The 20,714-nt window shown below is 46.5% G+C and overlaps 1 protein-coding gene and 1 long non-coding RNA gene across 4 annotated transcripts in view; both read left to right on the top strand.

Moving 5' to 3' along the window:
- Positions 1-17,039, top strand: part of LOC106563326 (ephrin-A5) — a 54,811-nt gene extending 37,772 nt beyond the window's left edge. For 2 of the 3 annotated variants that reach the window (XM_014128838.3, XM_014128840.3), the window contains 4 exons: positions 8,922-9,214; positions 15,960-16,031; positions 16,161-16,241; positions 16,541-17,039. In XM_014128838.3, coding sequence (XP_013984313.2) covers positions 8,922-9,214; positions 15,960-16,031; positions 16,161-16,241; positions 16,541-16,665 — 571 coding nt within the window. In that variant the 3' untranslated portion in view covers positions 16,666-17,039. The remainder of the gene's footprint in view (positions 1-8,921; positions 9,215-15,959; positions 16,032-16,160; positions 16,242-16,540) is intronic. The other variant, XM_014128839.3, reaches the window with a different exon arrangement.
- A 65-nt stretch (positions 17,040-17,104) lies between these two features.
- Positions 17,105-20,714, top strand: part of LOC145859195 (uncharacterized) — a 4,654-nt gene continuing 1,044 nt past the window's right edge. Inside the window, exons 1-2 of the long non-coding RNA XR_014379439.1 lie at positions 17,105-18,492; positions 18,541-20,714. The exon at positions 18,541-20,714 is cut by the window's right edge and continues 1,044 nt beyond it. This is a non-coding gene — a long non-coding RNA (uncharacterized LOC145859195). The remainder of the gene's footprint in view (positions 18,493-18,540) is intronic.

The raw sequence follows: 20,714 nt of genomic DNA, 5'->3' as shown, positions 1-20,714 counted from the left end.
TAGCCCTGCTCATTATACCTTATCCAACCTTTCAGTTCCACCACCCACACATGCTATGTCATCTTCTGGTTTCAATGATGTTTCTAGAGACAATATCTCTCTCATCATCACTCAATGCCTAGGTTTACCTCCACTGTATTCACATCCTACCATACCTTTGTCTGTACATTATACCTTGAAGCTATTTTATCGCCCCCAGAAACCTGCTCCTTTTACTCTCTATTCTGGACGTCATAGCTTTTAGCCATACCCTATTCTACTCCTCCTCTGTTCCTCTGGTGATGTAGAGGTGAATCCAGGCCCTGCAGTGCCTAGCTCCACTCCTATTCCCCAGGCGCTCTCTTTTGATGACTTCTTAATTCATGCATGTTAACATTAGAAGCCTTCTCCCTAAGTTTGTTTTATTCACTGCTTTAGCACACTCTGCCAACCTGGATGTCCTAGCCGTGTCTGAATCCTGGCTTAGGGAGTCCACCAAAAACTCTGAAATCTTCATCCCTAACTACAACATTTTCAGATAAGATAGAATGGCCAAATGGGGCGGTGTTGCAATCTACTGCAGAGATAGCCTGCAGAGTTCGGTCCTACTATCCAGGTCTGTACCCAAACAATTTGAACTTCTACTTTTAAAAATCAATCTCTCTAAAAACAAGTCTCTCACCGTTGCCGCCTGCTATAGACCACCCTCTGCCCCCAGCTGTGCTCTGGACACCATATGTGAACTGATTGCCCGCCATCTATCTTCAGAGCTCGTGCTGCTAGGTGACCTAAACTGGGACATGCTTAACACCCCGGCCATCCTACAATCTAAGCTTGATGCCCTCAATCTCACACAAATTATCAATGAACCTACCAGGTACCACCCCAAAGCCGTAAACACGCACACCCTCATAGATATCATCCTAATCAACTTGCCCTCTAAATACACCTCTGCTGTTTTCAACCAAGATCTCAGCGATCACTGCCTCATTGCCTGCATCCGTAATGGGTCAGCGGTCAAACGACCTCAGCTCATTACTGTCAAACGCTCCCTGAAACATTTCAGCGAGCAAGCCTTTCTAATCGACCTGGCCCGGGTATCCTGGAAGGATATTGACCTCATCCCGTCAGTAGAGGATGCCTGGTTATTTAAAAAAATGCCTTCCTCACCATCTTAAATAAGCATGCCCCATTCAAGAAATGTAGAACCAGGAACAGATATAGCCCTTGGTTCTCTCCAGACCTGACTGCCCTTAACCAACACAAAAACATCCTGTGGCGTTCTGCATTAGCATCGAACAGCCCCCGTGATATGCAACTTTTCAAGGAATTTAGAAACCAATATACACAGGCAGTTAGAAAAGCCAAGGCTAGCTTTCTCAAGCAGAAATTTGCTTCCTGCAACACAAACTCAAAAAAGTTCTGGGACATTGTAAAGTCCATGGAGAATAAGAACACCTCCTCCCAGCTGCCCACTGCACTGAGGATAGGAAACTCTGTCACCTCCGATAAATCCACTATAATTGAGAATTTCAATAAGCATTTTTCTACGGCTGGCCATGCTTTCCACCTGGCTACCCCTACCGCGGTCAACAGCACTGCACCCCCCACAGCTACTCGCCCAAGCCTTCCCCATTTCTCCTTCTCCCAAATCCAGTCAGCTGATGTTCTGAAAGAGCTGCAAAATCTGGACACCTACAAGTCAGCCGGGCTAGACAATCTGGACCCTTTCTAAAATTATCTGCCGAAATTGTTGCAACACCTACTACTAGCCTGTTCAACCTCTCTTTCGTGTCGTCTGAGATTCCAAAGGATTGGAAAGCAGCTGCTGTCATCCCCCTCTTCAAAGGAGGGGACACTCTTGACCCAAACTGCTACAGACCTATATCTATCCTACCCTGCCTTTCTAAGGTCTTCGAAAGCCAAGTCAACAAACAAATTACCGACCATTTCGAATCCCACCGCACCTTCTCCGCTATGCAATCTGGTTTCAGAGCTGGTCATGGGTGCACCTCAGCCACGTTCAAGGTTCTAAACGATATCGTAACCGCCATCGATAAGAAACAATACTGCGCTGCCGTATTCATTGACCTGGCCAAGGCTTTCGACCCTGTCAATCACCACATCCTCATCGGCAGACTCAATAGCCTTGGTTTCTCAAATGATTGCCTCGCCTGGTTCACCAACTACTACTCTGATAGAGTTCAATGTGTCAAATCGGATTGCCTGTTGTCCGGGCCTCTGGTAGTCTCTATGGGGGTGCCACAGGGTTCAATTCTTGGGCCAACTCTTTTCTCTGTATACATCAATGATGTCGCTCTTGCTGCTGGTGAGTCTCTGATCCACCTCTACACAGACGACACCATTCTGTATACTTCTGGCCCTTCTTTGGACACTGTGTTAACAACCCTCCAGACGAGCTTCAATGCCATACAACTCTCCTTCCTTGGCCTCCAACTGCTCTTAAATAAAGTAAAACTAAATGCATGCTCTTCAACCGATCGCTGCCCGCACCTGCCCGCCCGTCCAGCATCACTACTCTGGACGGTTCTGACTTAGAATATGTGTACAACTACAAATACCTAGGTGTCTGGTTAGACTGTAAGCTCTCCTTCCAGACTCACATCAAACATCTCCAATCCAAAGTTAAATCTAGAATTGGCTTCCTATTTCGCAACAAAGCATCCTTCACACATGCTGCCAAACATACCCTCGTAAAACTGACCATCCTACCGATCCTCGACTTCGGCGATGTCATTTACAAAATAGCCTCCAATACCCTACTCAATAAACTGGATGCAGTCTAACACAGTGCCATCCGTTTTGTCACCAAAGCCCCATATACTACCAACCACTGCGATCTGTATGCTCTCGTTGCCTGGCCCTCGCTTCATACTCGTCGCCAAACCCATTGGTTCCAGGTCATCTACAAGACCCTGCTAGGTAAAGTCCCCCCTTATCTCAGCTCACTGGTCACCGTAGTAGCACCCACCTGTAGCACGCGCTCCAGCAGGTATATCTCTCTGGTCACCCCCAAAGCCAATTCCTCCTTTGGCCGTCTCTCCTTCCAGTTCTCTGCTGCCAATGACTGAAACGAACTACAAAAATCTCTGAAACTGGAGACTCATATCTCCCTCACTAGCTTTAAGCACCAACTGTCAGAGCAGCTCACAGATCACTGCGCCTATACATAGCCCATCTATAATTTAGCCCAAACAACTACCTCTTCCCCTACTGTATTTATTTATTTATTTTGCTCCTTTGCACCCCATTATTTCTACTTTGCACTTTCTTCCACTACAAATCTACCATTCCAGTGTTTTACTTGCTGTATTGTATTTACTTTGCCACCATGGCCTTTTTTGTCTTTACCTCCCTTATCTCACCTCATTTGCTCACATTGTATATAGACTTATTTTTCTACTGTATTATTGACTGTATGTTTGTTTTACTCCATGTGTAACTCTGTGTTGTTGTATGTGTCGAACTGCTTTGCTTTATCTTGGCCAGGTCACAATTGTAAATGAGAACTTGTTCTCACCTTTCCTACCTGGTTAAATAAAGGTGAAATAAAAAAATAAATGTAAAAAAAATCAACCGACCCCTTTCTGGTTCTACGATACCCATGTTACATCTGACCTGAGCACATCTCTCTTTCCTTCCCTCTCCTATTCCCACTTTGCTCCTTCTTCCCCCTTTTCTCATCCCTCCTTTTCTCCCACTTTTTCGCCTTGCTTCTCTCTTTTCTGTTCTCCTCGTCTTTCGTCTTTCTGACTTTTCCCAACCTTCAACACAACAAATATCCAACAGCGTCATTTAGTTTTTTACCATCTTCCCTCAGAACACTATTACTCAACTTAGTCAATGTTACCCTACTGTGATATGGGTAAGACCTCACTAGTGGATGGCTGGTGGTGTGTGTGAACGCTGTGGAGCCTTGTCATGGGTGGGTGATTGAGTCCAGACGTTGTGTTTTTTTTCTCTCACCGCTATACAGGGTTGGTTTGGCCCAGGGCAGGGCGGGTTGGAGTTCCCTGGGGTGCAGTAAAGTGATAGGGCGGTGCGGGGGGTTCAAATCGCCCCCGGAGTGACGGGTCAAATGTCAAAACTCCAGTCCGGTGAGGGGGATCAGGGTCATGTTAGTCAAACACGGACTGAGGTAGACCCTTCCTGTATAACTCACAGATGCTTATACCATTACTTTGTGTCTGTGTATGTATATATTAATTTGTGTGTGTGTGTGTGTGTGTGTGTGTGTGTGTGTGTGTGTGTGTGTGTGTGTGTGTGTGTGTGTGTGTGTGTGTGTGAGTTTGTGTTTAATGAGAGGGCTGGGCCACTCTGTTTGCTGTAAGCCTCATGGATCCACCATTTTAAACTTCCCCTTCCGTCCCTGAGCAGCCCCGCCACCTACACAGCAGCTCCTAAGATGGACGACCCTGGAGTCATCCCCGTCACCTGGCTCAGACATTGGCCAAATACTGAGGCCCTAGATGAATAATGGTCTGTCAGTGACCTCTCACCCCTGGCCAGGCTCTTATGTGTCAGATTGATATCCTCCTGAGTGGAATGTCTGATAGTGATAGGGAGCATCTAGCCATCTAGACAGGCAATCTATTTGGGATCCAAGCTCATGCTCCATCATTGATGTTTCTGTTCTCTGTAGGTCTAGGCGTCTGTTTCTATGATCTAGGGCTATATGTTACACCTGTTCTGTCCAAGGTGCTGAGTGTGCCATATTTAGTAGGGTTATTTTAACAAGGCTTGGGGCTTCTCCAGTTATGTGGCTTCTGAGCTTAGACGGAGAACACCCTGAGATCTGTGTGTGTATCCTTGAATTTGAGCACCCTGTGCGTGTAAAAGAGGTAGAGCACAGCTCTGTCATAAGTCAGTGTGATGGCAACCTGTGTGAGGGTCTACCTTGAGACCAGGGGTTTATGGTATGAGCTGCCAGCCCCTGGGGTTAAGCACTGAGTGAGTGATGGAGCCCTGCTGTGTCTTTGTGTGTGTGTGTGTGTGTGTGTGTGTGTGTGTGTGTGTGTGTGTGTGTGTGTGTGTGTGTGTGTGTGTGTGTGTGTGTGTGTGTGTGTGTGTGTGTGTGTGTGTGTGTGTGTGTGTTGAGTGACACTCACTCCATGCTGCCTATTTGACCCTTTGACCACCAGAATAGCATCATCATTCATTAACCTGTCCTGTACTGTGACTTAACTTCTTATGTCATTCAGGGTAAACAGCTTAGAATTACTGTAAACTTCTCTTTCTGTCTTTGTTTCTCTCCTTAGTGCTCTGGTTCTCACTCTCCTACTCTATATTCTGTCTATATTCTCTCTCTGTTGCTCTCATTGTAATATTCCTGCCATGTAGGACCTACCTCCCACGAACAGCAATGGGTTTACAATCTAAAACTCAGTTACTCTCGCCCCTTGTCTGACAAGCTCAGACAAAACCTTTTGTTCCCAGGGAAATTTACCACAAAGAAAAGAGAGAAGTGTATTTTTTTTTATAGTTTCTCTTTTCTCATCCATTTTTGCTGTCAACACCCAGTCTGACTCTGAACCCTGGCAGACAGCTCTCTGTGTGTGTGTGTGTGTGTGTGTGTGTGTGTGTGTGTGTGTGTGTGTGCGTGCGTGCGTGCGTGCGTGCGTGCGTGCGTGCGTGTGTGTGTGTGTGTGTGTGTGTGTGTGTGTGCGTGCGTGCGTGCGTGCGTGCGTGCGTGTGTGTGTGTGTTTGTCTGCACAGATGTGTGTGATCACTGATCAGTGGAGGTAATGATGTCTGAACCATGGCTGATGGTGCTGGTGGTGTTGGTGGCACAGGTTCCCAGTGCTATGAATGATGGGCCGGGTGGATGGGGGTCAGGTCCTCCTGCCCTGAGGGAGAGGGGGAACACCAGGCAGAGGGAAAGATAGACTCCATATGGTGACATCAGAGCCCAGGGTCAAATGACCAGATGTATTAGCCTCCACCCTGTGGGGCCACAGTAGTGAAATGAACTACCTAAAGAGCTCCCCCTAGAGGTCAAGGATATGAACTACATACCGTGTGGGGTGTGTGCTTGTTGCGAGTTTGTAGAACACACAACAAATATCAGGAGAATAGATATCAAGGAAATATTTTAAAACCCAAGCACAGAGACTGTGGTCTACAATACACATTGCTTTAAGCTATGATTGTTGACTCATAGGCTTTCAATGGAAAACAATGTAATTATGGGAAAGACAGTGCAGTTGAACCTTGAAATGTTTGCTCCTGTGACCATTTACTTCATATTTAGACAGTGATTCTGGACAGGTCAGCAGTTTCATGTGGTCTGGGCAGGGAACGTGTCTCTTCTTTTCTCCCATTGTTATAAAACCATTGGAATCTGACCTTGCTCTGACCCCACTGTAATCATGTGTTATCGAAAACACCAGGAAGTCTTTCTCTCTCTCTCCCTCCTCCTCTCCTCCTCTGAACCAGGGTGCAAACCATTCATTACCCATGCTTGGTCACCTGAGCGAAAGAGAGCGGGAGAAAGAGGAGCAAAGATAGGATTATAGGAGTAAAAAGAAGGATTATCGTTATGAGAGTGCTTTGTTAAGAGTGCTTGCCCTGAATCAGACATGAGCCTGTCTAAGTGGCTGTGAGTAATTCAGCCAATCAAGCGTAATTAATCCCAAACACCATAGTGCTAGGATTTGGTTGTCTTTATTTTTTTAACTCTGTTGGGTCATCGCATCACATGAACAACTGAATTAACAAATGAAGGTGTCGATTCCTTGATCATGTTGTCGTCAGTTTTAAAGCCTGAGTTATTTACTTCCTTGTCTGCTACATTCATGTTTGTTGTAAGAGACTTTGAGCGTATCCTCGTTCGTCATTGTTTTTGTGCAAACTCCCAAAAGAACTCTGAGAAAACGCTGATGTCCCAGTTGAGCTCTGTCTGTGAGTTGGGAAGCATTACTCTAGCCTGAAGACATTCACAAAAAGATTGAAAACTCACTCTCGAGGTGCTAATGAGTTTCAGACTGAGACATATGTCTCGGCATTATGGTTCAAGATTATGGCTCAGTGTGGATCGATATTGGGTACTATCACTCACAAGGAAGTCTCTCTCGGTGTATCTGTGGTGAGCATACTCTCTAGGAGGGCCAGAGTAATCCTCTCTGCTGTCCCTGCTAGCTCATTTGACGTAAATCCTCCGCTCGTCATGTTCAGAAAAGTGACCACTCCTCACCTCTCGGTCAGACGAAAATCTAGCCAAACTCTCTTCTCTAATCCGTGTTAATCTTTATGGCAGGTCCCAGGCCAGATTTGAGTGACAGTTAGGTGAGAGCATCTACATGTACACACAGGTTGACTTGAAAGGTAGCATTAAAAGCTTAAAGAGATGGACAGACCAAGCTGGCTATCCTACAGTGCCCCTGGCTGAGGAAGTGATACTTACTGGTGGCTTTCTGTGGTTTGGTTGCCCTCTGTCAGTTATGGTATCAGTGAAAGCCTCTGAAACTGAGGCTGATGGAAGCCCTGCTGTGTCTGCCTGGAGCCACAGCACTCAGCTGGAGCATGAGAAAAGTGGGCCTTTGAGAGAGAAAACAAGGCTTTGGTTTCATGTTTGACCAGGCTATAACTAGAGAGAAAACAAGGCTTTGGTTTCATGTTTGACCAGGCTATAACTAGAGAGAAAACAAGGCTTTGGTTTCATGTTTGACCAGGCTATAACTAGAGAGAAAACAAGGCTTTGGTTTTGTGTTTGACCAGGCTATAACTAGAGAGAAAACAAGGCTTTGGTTTTGTGTTTGACCAGGCTATAACTAGAGAGAAAACAAGGCTTTGGTTTTGTGTTTGACCAGACTATAACTTGAAAGAAAAATGATGAGAATCACACACATTGACACACTCTCACACATAATATAAGACACACATGGAATGCACACACACACACACACACACACACACACACACACACACACACACACACACACACACACACACACACACACACACACACACACACACACACACACACACACACACACACACACACACACACACACACACACCTCTGTGGCCCACCAAACCCAGTAGTACAGTCACTAATCCTGCAGCACATTTGCAATCCGTATAATGACAACCTGATACCCCCAGCAGGTCCCAGCCAACACACACCTCCCTTTATACGCCTCTTAAAGCCTGGAAATGTACGTGTCAGTGAGAACAGCTGCACTGCCGTCCAACGCAGGCTCCTCTCTCACCTGACCCTGAATCAGTTCTGAGTGGTCCTTTCCCCCCTGGAAAGGTTGTTAGGTAGGTGTAACATCTGCTCCTTGGCCTGTGAGTCTCAGTCCTTACTTGAGAAACCTCCCACAGAGCCAGAGTGAGTTCACCCGTATGGGATCATCAGTGCTCAGCATGCACAGACGCGGTCTCCAGCCTGTTCCCCCCGGCCCCAGTGTGTCAATGAACAGAGGTGGAGTATTGAAGACATCCGCAGTATGTCAGTGATACTGAGCTCGGGCCATTAGCGACTCTTGAGACGTGCCGGCCATCCTAACCCAATCTGTCTCCACTAAAAGCATCAGAAATGCAACCGTATATGGCGCCTATGGGAATGTGTGTTTCCCATCACTCCCCAGGAATGAATACCTGGCATACCTGGCAGTCTGAAGTGTCTCTGTCTTTCACAACACATCTGGTTGCATTTTCTCTAGTTTAGGGCTCTAGTTCACAAACTTTTAGTGCATCTTATGTTATTCCCCTTTTCGAAATCATCACCGACCTGACATGACACTGTAGGTGAGAGCTACATAATGAAGCTCTTGCGTATACTTTACCTATCCAACAGTGTTAGATCAGTGATGACATCAAGACCGGTAGAGTCATGGAAATGCGTGATAGTATCAATACTGTTAGACCATGTAGTCCTGAAGAATCCTACTCCATAACCCTTCTGCTTTCCTTCCCAGGTTCTACCGGGGTGACTACCACATCGACGTGTGTATAAACGACTACCTGGACGTCTTCTGTCCCCACTACCTGGACTCTGTCCCAGAGGAGCGGACAGAGCACTACGTCCTCTACATGGTCAACTACGACGGCTACAGCTCCTGTGACCACACGGCCAAGGGCTTCAAACGCTGGGAGTGTAACAGGCCCCACTCCCCAAACGGACCCCTGAAGTTCTCCGAGAAGTTCCAGCTCTTCACCCCCTTCTCTCTGGGCTTCGAGTTCCGCCCTGGCAGAGAGTACTACTACATCTGTGAGTAATGGTAATCTTCATGCTTATAGTCAAATAAGCTTAAAGTTAACAAAAGCATTCAGTATAAAGTGCGGGAATCAAACCCACAACTCTGCTGGTGCAAGCACCATGCCCCAACAAATTGAGTTATCAGGGCCATGTATGCCTGAATACCACTCATTTACATATCATACAAAACCACTGTTGGTACCACAGTACAGGAATGCTTTGCTTAAAGGCAGAGAGAGAGAGCTACCACAGTTTTCCTGCATGGCATGGACATTTATGATATCAGTGAAGAGTTATTATGTTGTGGGCTCAGGCTACTATGGAAAAACACAACATACTTAGACGATTCAAGGGTGTGATGTGAGGCCAAACATTTGAGTCCAAGCATGGAACTGACTGCGGGGGAAAAAACAATAGCAAAGTAGAACTTTGTTTTGCAAGTCCTGGCAAAGAGGTTCAAAACCCAACATTTGCCTGAGGGAAAACATCTCCATTCTCATGGTCTCCATATGAAGAGACTTTGTTACAATCTCGCCAGGCTCAACTTCCTACTGGCCGTGAGAAGGCCTCTGGAACACAAGCATCTGAAGCCATGTTTTTACAAGTCGAGTCGGAGCCCTACAGGGCAGAGATCTGAGACTAAATAAGAGATAGCACCGGGCGGCCTGCTAGGCTACAGTATTTCTGATTCCCCTTACAGAGAATGCTTCACTTAGGCCTACTCCTCAGTAGCCTCGGCCTCAGCTGCACGCCTCAGACCCCCGTCATGTGATTTAGGAGAAAGCTGCCTGACGAATCGGCAGTCCTTAAAGGCACATGATATGCTGACCTGCCCAATCTCCTAGGATGTTATTCTACTGGATGGGATAGATTGAATAAAGGATGGTGTGGGGCAGGTAATGGACTTTACGTTAGGATGTCTCTCAGGCTCTGTTTAATGTGCTAATAGGAGAGCCAAGATGGAGTCATAATAGCCATCAAGTATATATTGCCATACTGGCTTTTACAGTGAAACTGGGGGAGAGAGAAAGAGAAAGAGAGACTGGCCACATGGCCTAAAGGCATTTCCTTCCTTGACTCAGAATTATTATTCAACAGTTAGAGATTCACTCAGAAAGGAGGCTGTTTTTCAACAAGAACACGTCACCTGCAAGGAGGATGAAATAACAAAAAGGCGTGTACGTAATCACACCCCGGGGAACATACCGAGGTGTACACTAATCTGCTCCAACATCTTGTCCCTCTATGTAGTTCCAGAAAAGCTGGATATCTCACAATAAACCATGTGATATCAGTTTCGGGATCACATTGCATGTGTCTGATCTGTCAAGTATGACTAAAGAGTTCCATCGTCAGATGATACTAGCACATGTTGTAACACTACTGGACAATAGAGCTGGGAACTTACAGCAAGTAAGTCAAGTGTTTGGAGTTTGACATGTGCCGGTGACAACGACTCAGCGCAGAGGACAGACAGACAACCCTTTGTCCCCCCGTGGATAGTTAACCCCCCAGGCGACGAGAGGAAAGGAATGGGTGCGGTGGGACATGGGGTGGGTAAAATCAAATGGCTGACACCTGCGGTTGGCCCTGGGTCTGTCCGTCCGTCTGGCAGACAGACGTCTGCAGGAAGCCATCAGGGGGATCAGAAGGGGCGTCCCGGGGGGGGGGTCAAAGTTCAGCATGTCCTGATGGCTGAATGTGAACCCGGGCTTCTCCCAGGCTACAGCTGCATGTTTTTCTAAAATAGCCAATGGGGAAGTGTGATCCAAATCTCAGGGGATAGAAATCCAATTATCTGGGGAGACAGTAGAGAGTCTGTCTCTCTCTGTGTGACTGGGGCTGACTGTATGCTGTAAAGCTTCAAAAGCCCAAGTTCTGCTCCGTACACAGTCTGAAGATCTACATAGATAATGAGATAAACCCTGTTCAACAGTGTGTTTGTTCCACTGTCTAGGGTTTTGCTTTGCTCCGACGGATACAAACTGATCACAAGGGAATCATCTGATCCCATCGTATTTATATCAGATCTCCAATTCTCGGGTCTATACCCCAGACTTAAGTTACACGGCATCTGAGCCCCTAGCTTGTGTCTGGTCATGTGTGTGTGTGTCTGCGTGTGTGTGTGTGTGTCTGCGTGTGTGTGTCTGGTGGTGTGTGTGTGTGTTCGGGAGGTTCTGCATGTGTATAGTGTGCGTGGACGTGTGAGACGTTTATGGGATGGTGTGTGTTCACGAGAGGATGCTAATCTCCTCCACTGGGCGACATGGCATGACTAACCTGGGATCTAGTGTTGCAGCGCGTGAGACAGGGTCGTAGAAAAGCAGCTCACTGCTGTGTGGTGTATTGTGGAGTCCAGGCTCTGTCTCTGTCTGATTGACTGACTGGGAATAGAAGGGGAGCTAGTAAAGTCTGGCCTGAGTGCCTGCCACTGTAGGGGTGTGAGGTAAGTTACACGATACTCGCTGACACAGACAGAAGAGCCATGATTGACGCCACACTGCCAATATAACTCTCCACATCAAGTTGTAAAGACAATTTTTATCATATTTCATAGCCACGCTAAGTGCTTTAAAATCGGAACCTCAGTCTTCAGTCATGGAAATACTGACATGGCTCGTTTTTATCGGGAATTGACTGCCAGTATCATTCACGGGGAAGAAGAGTATATCAAGATAGATGATAGGCTATAGGACACTCTATAGTCAAACTGTATCGCTCTCTCTCTATCTCACACACACACACACACACACACACACACACACACACACACACACACACACACACACACACACACACACACACACACACACACACACACACACACACACACACAGCATGATGGTGCCCTGAGGGGTGGGGGTTTATGTCTAGATTAAGAGCAGCTTGAGACCCCAGGCAGGCCAGGAAATGACGGGGTCAGAACATAGGGGCCCACAGAGTTAGGGGTTGCTGGGTGGGGTGGGAGAATAAGAGAGGCATTCTATAGAGGGGATGAATACAGTCACGGTCAGGGTCTGTCAAACTAGCAACAAGAACAAGATCTCAGTCACAACCTACTTTCAGAATAGAAGTGTGATTGGGACTTCAGAACTACTGCTTCTCAAGACATCACACAATGTGAAACACCCGCAGTCTAGTTTGTCACTTTGGTGACTGCGTCCTAGGTGATATTGCCTAGTTGTTGACAGATCAGAAGGTGAAGCGACCTGAGTTGAAGTGACCTGCCACCATAGGGATTTAGTGAAGCAACAGTCATATTCCAGTTATCCAGAGTAGACATCTGTGTTGCAGGGTTGTGCTACTTTACTGCTAATAGAACCCAGTGGCAGGTGTCGACGGCCTCTGCAGCCAATCAAATCATTCATAGCAGATGGTGATGTTACTCTGAGCCAATCGAATTCTGTGTTGCAGATGTGGACAACATTTGGAGCCAATAGAAGTTTGAGTAGCAGGTGCAGACAGTTCTTTCAGCCAATGGACATTTGATTAGCAGATGCGGATGTTTCTCGAAAGAAAATCAAAATTGAAGGGGGCAGGTGTTTGTGTTGTTTAAAGCTAATGGAAGTCTATGTCGCAGATGTTGCCCTCACTCAGTAGCCAATTGAAACGTGTTTCAGGTGTTGATCGACATTGCTAATTCGTACATGTGGCCTACAGTATCAAATCAAATCAAATGTATTTATATAGCCCTTCTTACATCAGCTGATATCTCAAAGTGCTGTACAGAAACCCAGCCTAAAACCCCAAGCAGCAAGCAAGGCAGGTGTAGAAGCACGGTGGCTAGGAAAAACTCCCTAGAAAGGCCAAAACCCAGGAAGAAACCTAGAGAGGAACCAGGCTATGAGGGCTGGCCAGACCTCTTCTGGCTGTGCCGGGTGGAGATTATAACAGAACATGGTCAAGATGTTCAAATGTTCATAAATGACTAGCATGGTCAAATAATAATAATCAGAGTAGTTGTCGAGGGTGCAACAAGTCAGCACTTCAAGAGTAAATGACAGTTGGCTTTTCATAGCCGATCATTGAGTGTATCTCTACCGCTCCTGCTGTCTCTAGAGAGTTGAAAACAGCAGGTCTGGGACAGGTAGCACATTTACATTTACATTTTAGTCATTTAGCAGACGCTCTTATCCAGAGCGACTTACAGTAGTGAATGCATACATTTCATACAATTTCATACATTTTTTTTTTGCTGGCCCCCCGTGGGAATCGAACCCACAACCCTGGCGTTGCAAACACCATGCTCTACCAACTGAGCTACAGGGAAGGCTGAACAGGTCAGGGTTCCATAGCCGCAGGCAGAACAGTTGAACAGTTGAAACTGGAGCAGCAGCACGGCCAGGTGGACTGGGGACAGCAAGGAGTCATCATGCCAGGTAGTCCTGAGGCATGGTCCTAGGGCTCAGGTCCTCCGAGAGAGAGAAAGAAAGAAAGAGAGAAAGAGAGAATTAGAGAGAGCATACTTAAATTCACACAGGACACCGGATAAGACAGGAGAAATACTCCAGATATAACAGACTGACCTTAGCCCCCCGACACATAAACTACTGCAGCATAAATACTGGAGGCTGAGACAGGAGGGGTCAGGAGATACTGTGGCCCCATCCGATGATACCCCCGGGCAGGGCCAAACAGGCAGGATGTACCCCCACACACTTTGCCAAAGCACAGCCCCCACACCACTAGAGGGATATCTTCAACCACCAACTTACCATCCTGAGACAAGGCCCAATACAGCCCAAGGGGGGGCCACGGCACAACCCAAGGGGGGGCGCCAACCCAGACAGGAAGACCACGTCAGTGACTCAACCCACTCAAGTGACGCACCCCTACTAGGGACAGCATGGAAGAGCACCAGTAAGCCAGTGACTTAGCCCCTGTAATAGGGTTAGAGGCAGAGAATCCCAGTGGAGAGAGGGGAACCGGCCAGGCAGAGACAGCAAGGGCGGTTCGTTGCTCCAGAGCCTTTCCGTTCACCTTCACACTCCTGGGCCAGACTACACTCAATCATAGGACCTACTGAAGAGATGAGTCTTCAGTAAAGACTTAAAGGTTGAGACCGAGTCTGCGTCTCTCACATGGGTAGGCAGACCTTTCCATAAAAATGGAGCTCTATAGGAGAAAGCCCTGCCGCCATCTGTTTGCTTAGACATTCTAGGGACAATTAGGAGGCCTGCGTCTTGTGACTGTAGCGTACGTGTAGGTATGTACGGCAGGACCAAATCGTATGCTACATTCATCACAAGTTGCATCCTTTGAGAACCTAGAATAATAGTGAAGACATAAAAACTATGAAATAACACAAAGGAATCATGTAGTAACCAAATAAGTGTTAAACAAATCAAAATATATTTTATATTTCAGATTCTTCAAATAGCCACCCTTTGCATTAATGACAGCTTTGCACGCTCTTGGCATTCTCTCAACCAGTTTCACCTATAATGCTTTTCCAACAGTCTTGAAGGAGTTCCCACATCTGCTGAGCACTTGTTGGCTGTTTTTCCTTCACTCTGCTGTCAAACTCATCCCAAACCATCTCAATTGGGTTGCGGTCGGGGGATTGTGGAGGCCAGGTCATCTGATGCAGCACTCCATCGCTCTCCTTGGTAAAATAGCCCTTACACAGCCTGGAGGTGTGTTGGGTCATTGTCCTGTTGAAAAACAAATGATACTCCCACTAAGCGCAAACTAGATGGGATGGAGTATCGCTGCAGAATGCTGTGGTAGCCATGCTGTTTAAGTGTGCCTTGAATTCTAAATACATTATAGACAGTGTCAACAGCAAAGCACCCCCACACCATAACACCTCCCCATGCCTTATGGTGGGAACCACACATGCGGAGATCATCCGTTCACCCACACTGCATCTCACAAAGATGTCCATCGTTCATGTTTCTTGGCCCAAACAGGTTTCTTCTTCTTATTGGTGTCCTTTAGTAGTGGTTTCTTTGCAGCAATTTGACCATGAACGCCTGATTCACACAGTCTCCTCTGAAAAGTTGATGTTGAGATGTGTCTGTTACTTGAACACTGTGAAGCATTTATTTGGCCTGCAATTTCCGAGGCTGGTAATTCTAATGAACTTATCCTTTGGTCCTCATGAGAGCCAGTTTCATCATAGCGCTTGATGTTTTTTGTTTCTGCACTTGAAGAAACTTTCAAAGTTCTTGAAATGTTCCATATTGACTGACCTTCATGTCTTAAAGTAATGATGGACTGTCGTTTCTCTTTGCTTATTTGAGCTGTTCTTGCCATAATATGGACTTGGTCTTTTACCAAATAGGGCTGTCTTCTGTATACCCCCCTACCTTGTCACAACACAACTGATTGGCTCAAATGCAACAAGAAGGAAATAAATTCCATTTTAACTTTTAACAAGGCCCACCTGTTAATTCAAATGCACTCCAGGTGACTACCTCATGAAGCTGGTTGAGAGAATGCCAAGAGTGTGCAAAGCTGTCATCAAGGCAAAGGGTGGCTATTTGAAGAATCTCAAATATAAAATATATTTTGATTTGTTTACCACTTTTTTTGTTACTACATGATTCCATATGTGTTATTTCATCGTTTTGATGTCTTCACTATTATTCTACAATGTAGAAAATAGTCAAAATAAAGAAAAATCCTTGAATGAGTAGGTGTTCTAAAACTTTTGACCAGTAGTGTATGTCTGTACAGAATAGCTCTCAGTTCTTTGCTGTTAGCGTTGAAGTACGTAAGCATTGTTCTTAACATATCTGAAATGTTTTCACAGCTTCCACCATTGCTGACAATGGAAGGAGAAGTTGCCTACGACTGAAGGTGTTCGTCAGACCAGCAAGTAAATGTATTTCTGAAAGAACATGCCATTCTCTATTCTTTCAATCTGTGGACAACTTTTATTGCATTATGTGAAAGTCTGATATCAATCTTGGGCTCGCTATGAATGTTCACGTCCCAACTCCTTTTGTTGCAGACAATTGTGTGAAAACTGTCAGTGTTCACGATCGGGTCTTTGACGTCAATGATAGAGTGGACAATTCCCTAGAACCAAGAGGTTTGTTTGTGGGGGGTGTGAGTGTGTGTCTTTGGGTGTGTGCCTGCCTGCCTGCGTGTGTGTGTACCTAGGAATGACAAATTGTATTTCCTGATACAGAATCCCGAAGAGGCTCTTATTTTCCCATTCTTCCAATGGAATGGACAAGTCAATCACATAGACAATTTATGGAATGACAAAGCCACTACTTAATTTCACACATTCATGTTTCAGTCTTGTATGTGAATGATGTCTCTTCTCCAATGATTCTTATCTCCTTCTCTTTCCTCTCTCCTCCATCTTTTCCTCCCTTCATCTAGATGACACCAGCCACGAGTCAGCTGAGCCATCCCGAGGGGACGTCAACTCCGTGGGCCGGGTTCAGACCGCCGGCCTGCTGCTGACCTCCTCCCTGCTTCTCCTGGTGGCCATCTTGTCTTCATAGCGCCCAGCCTGAGGGTTTTAGACAGAGCGGAGTGGACCGCCCTGACTGGACCACAGGCCCCCCACAACCCCCAAGGAGCACTTTTTAACAGACAGTCTCTCTCAGTGCAAGGGAGAGGAGAGACTTATAAGTGGAAGTCCTTTTTTATAAACGTTGCTTTGGGGAGTTAAGATGCCAAAAGCCTTTTTGACTCTTATTTTGTCTTTTAATTTCCTGTGAATTTTGATATTTGAAGGCCATGGTATGCCGTTGAATTTGCCCTCCCCACACCCTCTCACACACTAACATACACACATTCTCTCTCTCTCTCTCTCTCTCTCTCTCTCTCTCTCTCTCTCTCTCTCTCTCTCTCTCTCTCTCTCTCTCTCTCTCTCTCTCTCTCTCTCTCTCTCTCTCTCTCTCTCTCTCTCTCTCTCTCTCTCTCTCTCTCTCTCCTCTCTCTCTCTCCCGCCCTCCTCTGCAGCCACAACAAACATTTTGCAAGATTCAACTACCGAGCAAAAACATTTTCCAAACCCCCAAATTACTTTGATTGAGAATATGATGAAGTCTTACAGCAAATGACAATTGATCGTTTGAAGAAGGCTTGTGACTGATCAGATCAGCCAATGGCAATGAGGCCAAGGCGTACTGGCCAATCAAATGAGGCCAAGGTATACAGGCCAATAAAATGAGGACAAGGCATACTGGCCAATCAACGGTGAAACAAGGATCCAAAGCCATGGTTGTAGCTTGGAGAAATCCTGTTGCCAAGCGGAGGGGGGCTCTGTTATTTTCTTTCCTTTGAAGAGTCCATTAGATGTTCCTCTCAGGTGATGGGGGTTGGATTCAATGACTCAGAGACTGGGGGAGGATGTTTGAGATTAACCGGAAAAAATACGCCCTCATGTTTAGTACTTTCTGTCCTTTTAGGGGAATTAGTGATCGATTAATGTATTTTTGAAATAAATCACATAATTCAAGTTTAGCGGCCAACACGGTTGTATATTTGCGAGGAGCGTGGGAGCTGATACGGTATTTTGTCAGGCAAATGTATTTTCCTATTTATTCTTGAGTCCTTGTGCTCTGTCCCTTTTCTGATGACCGTCCTGGTTCAGTCACTGTAACTATAGCAGAGAGAAGCCCAAAACATCCCACCACTAAAAAGCATCAGTCTCTCTTTTTGTTTAGGACAGGTATGCTCATATTTCATTACTCATACACATTAAATATCTGGGCTTGGACTGTGGGCTTGGATTGTGTTTATCAAGCTGAGTTCAGGGAAGAGGACAGAGAGTTGCATGTTGTATCAGGGTGTAGGAATGTGAGTTATAACTGTGATCTTCTCTGTAACAATAAACACAAACTATATGTGTGCTAAAAAGTCAGCCCATATTACAATCCACTACTTCTTTTGGAAACATTGTCATAACCTTTACCAAACTACATTTACGTTTATAAACACAAGGTACAGGGATGACACCATTCTGTAGCTAACACGATTAGTTTCAATTATGTTTTTAGTAGTATTCTTGGGTTCTTCCAGGCAAACAGCACACACTTTCATTGATATTGATGTTGATGGGTTAGCGACCATGCAGTGATGATCCACCCACACGTCCCCACAGTCCTAACTTTGCAGGAAGGTTGTGGTAACGTTGTGGACATAAGGTTCCTCTATAGCAGCTGCAGCTCTGGTATGATTTAGCCGTGTCTTTGATGTCGTGTGGAGCAGCGTCCTTGCAGACCACATGCTGGGGGGCCATGCGTTGGTTATTTCTGGAATGGAAAGAAAAATGACCACCAGGAGAGAGAGGGAGAGAGAAGTCCTGTTCAGTCTCTGGATAGGTTCACTAGTCAGGGGCGAGAGAGGTGTCCTGTTCAGTCTCTGGATAGGTTCACTAGCAGGGGCGAGAGAGGTGTCCTGTTCAGTCTCTGGATAGGTTCACTATCAGGGGCGAGAGAGGTGTCCTGTTCAGTCTCTGGATAGGTTCACTATCAGGGGCGAGAGAGGTGTCCTGTTCAGTCTCTGGATAGGTTCACTAGTAGGGGCGAGAGAGGTGTCCTGTTCAGTCTCTGGATAGGTTCACTAGTAGGGGCGAGAGAGGTGTCCTGTTCAGTCTCTGGATAGGTTCACTAGCAGGGGCGAGAGAGGTGTCCTGTTCAGTCTCTGGATAGGTTCACTAGCAGGGGCGAGAGAGGTGTCCTGTTCAGTCTCTGGATAGGTTCACTAGCAGGGGCGAGAGAGGTGTCCTGTTCAGTCTCTGGATAGGTTCACTAGCAGGGGCGAGAGAGGTGTCCTGTTCAGTCTCTGGATAGGTTCACTATCAGGGGCGAGAGAGGTGTCCTGTTCAGTCTCTGGATAGGTTCACTAGCAGGGGCGAGAGAGGTGTCCTGTTCAGTCTCTGGATAGGTTCACTAGTAGGGGCGAGAGAGGTGTCCTGTTCAGTCTCTGGATAGGTTCACTAGCAGGGGCGAGAGAGGTGTCCTGTTCAGTCTCTGGATAGGTTCACTATCAGGGGCGAGAGAGGTGTCCTGTTCAGTCTCTGGATAGGTTCACTAGTAGGGGCGAGAGAGGTGTCCTGTTCAGTCTCTGGATAGGTTCACTAGCAGGGGCGAGAGAGGTGTCCTGTTCAGTCTCTGGATAGGTTCACTAGCAGGGGTGAGAGAGGTGTCCTGTTCAGTCTCTGGATAGGTTCACTAGCAGGGGTGAGAGAGGTGTCCTGTTCAGTCTCTGGATAGGTTCACTAGTAGGGGCGAGAGAGGTGTCCTGTTCAGTCTCTGGATAGGTTCACTAGCAGGGGTGAGAGAGGTGTCCTGTTCAGTCTCTGGATAGGTTCACTAGCAGGGGCGAGAGAGGTGTCCTGGTCAGTCTCTGGATAGGTTCACTAGCAGGGGTGAGAGAGGTGTCCTGGTCAGTCTCTGGATAGGTTCACTAGCAGGGGTGAGAGAGGTGTCCTGTTCAGTCTCTGGATAGGTTCACTATCAGGGGCGAGAGAGGTGTCCTGTTCAGTCTCTGGATAGGTTCACTAGCAGGGGCGAGAGAAGTGTCCTGTTCAGTCTCTGGATAGGTTCACTCGCAGGGGCGAGAGAGGTGTTCTGTTCAGTCTCTGGATAGGTTCACTAGCAGGGGCGAGAGAGGTGTCCTGGTCAGTCTCTGGATAGGTTCACTAGCAGGGGCGAGAGAGGTGTCCTGTTCAGTCTCTGGATAGGTTCACTAGCAGGGGTGAGAGAGGTGTCCTGTTCAGTCTCTGGATAGGTTCACTAGCAGGGGCGAGAGAGGTGTCCTGTTCAGTCTCTGGATAGGTTCACTAGCAGGGGTGAGAGAGGTGTCCTGTTCAGTCTCTGGATAGGTTCACTAGCAGGGACGAGAGAGGTGTCCTGTTCAGTCTCTGGATAGGTTCACTAGCAGGGGCGAGAGAGGTGTCCTGTTCAGCCCAGAGGACCGGAGTGAGTGATGAGGTGAGAGAGGCCCCAGCTGAGATCAATAGAAATCGGCTTCTCAAACCCAGGAACACTCGGTAAATATTTCCCTCAGTCCCTTCACTAACTTATACACAGTCTATTTAGTGTACTGACACTCACTCACCTCCTTTGTAAAGGGTCGAATGGACTATCAGTGAGAAATACATTTAGCCTCTGCCTCTGTAGGCTGTCATTGTGGGATTCAGTTTGACCAAATCTGTAGATAGGAAAAGTTAAAATTCATTGTCACCGACATTCACTTCGGTCAACATTGGGAAATATGGATCAGCTTGTCTTATGGGTACTGTGTATCCAGCGGTAGTCTAATAGAACGTACAGAGCAGTGATTCTCACACTTCTTTGAAGGGCAACCAGAGTTAAGGGAGACATAGTTAATGTTGTTAGTGAGAAAAATGTAAATGTTTGCTATAAAAAAACAGTTGATTTCATTTCTAAATGTCTTTTTGTATGAGAAACATGATCAATGTTACAGTCTATATCTGTCAATTCTGAGTCCACCGTGCAGTTAGCATTATGTGTAAGCTTCTCAAATATCAACTGTGCAGTGTGTGTGTTGTGTGTTGTGTTGTGTTGTGTTGTGGTGT

The sequence above is a fragment of the Salmo salar genome, chromosome 11 (assembly GCF_965601325.2).
Source record: "Salmo salar chromosome 11, fSalSal1, whole genome shotgun sequence".
NCBI lineage: Eukaryota > Metazoa > Chordata > Actinopteri > Salmoniformes > Salmonidae > Salmo > Salmo salar.
Note: the sequence above shows the minus strand (reverse complement) of the source record. Positions and strands in the feature narration are given on the sequence as shown.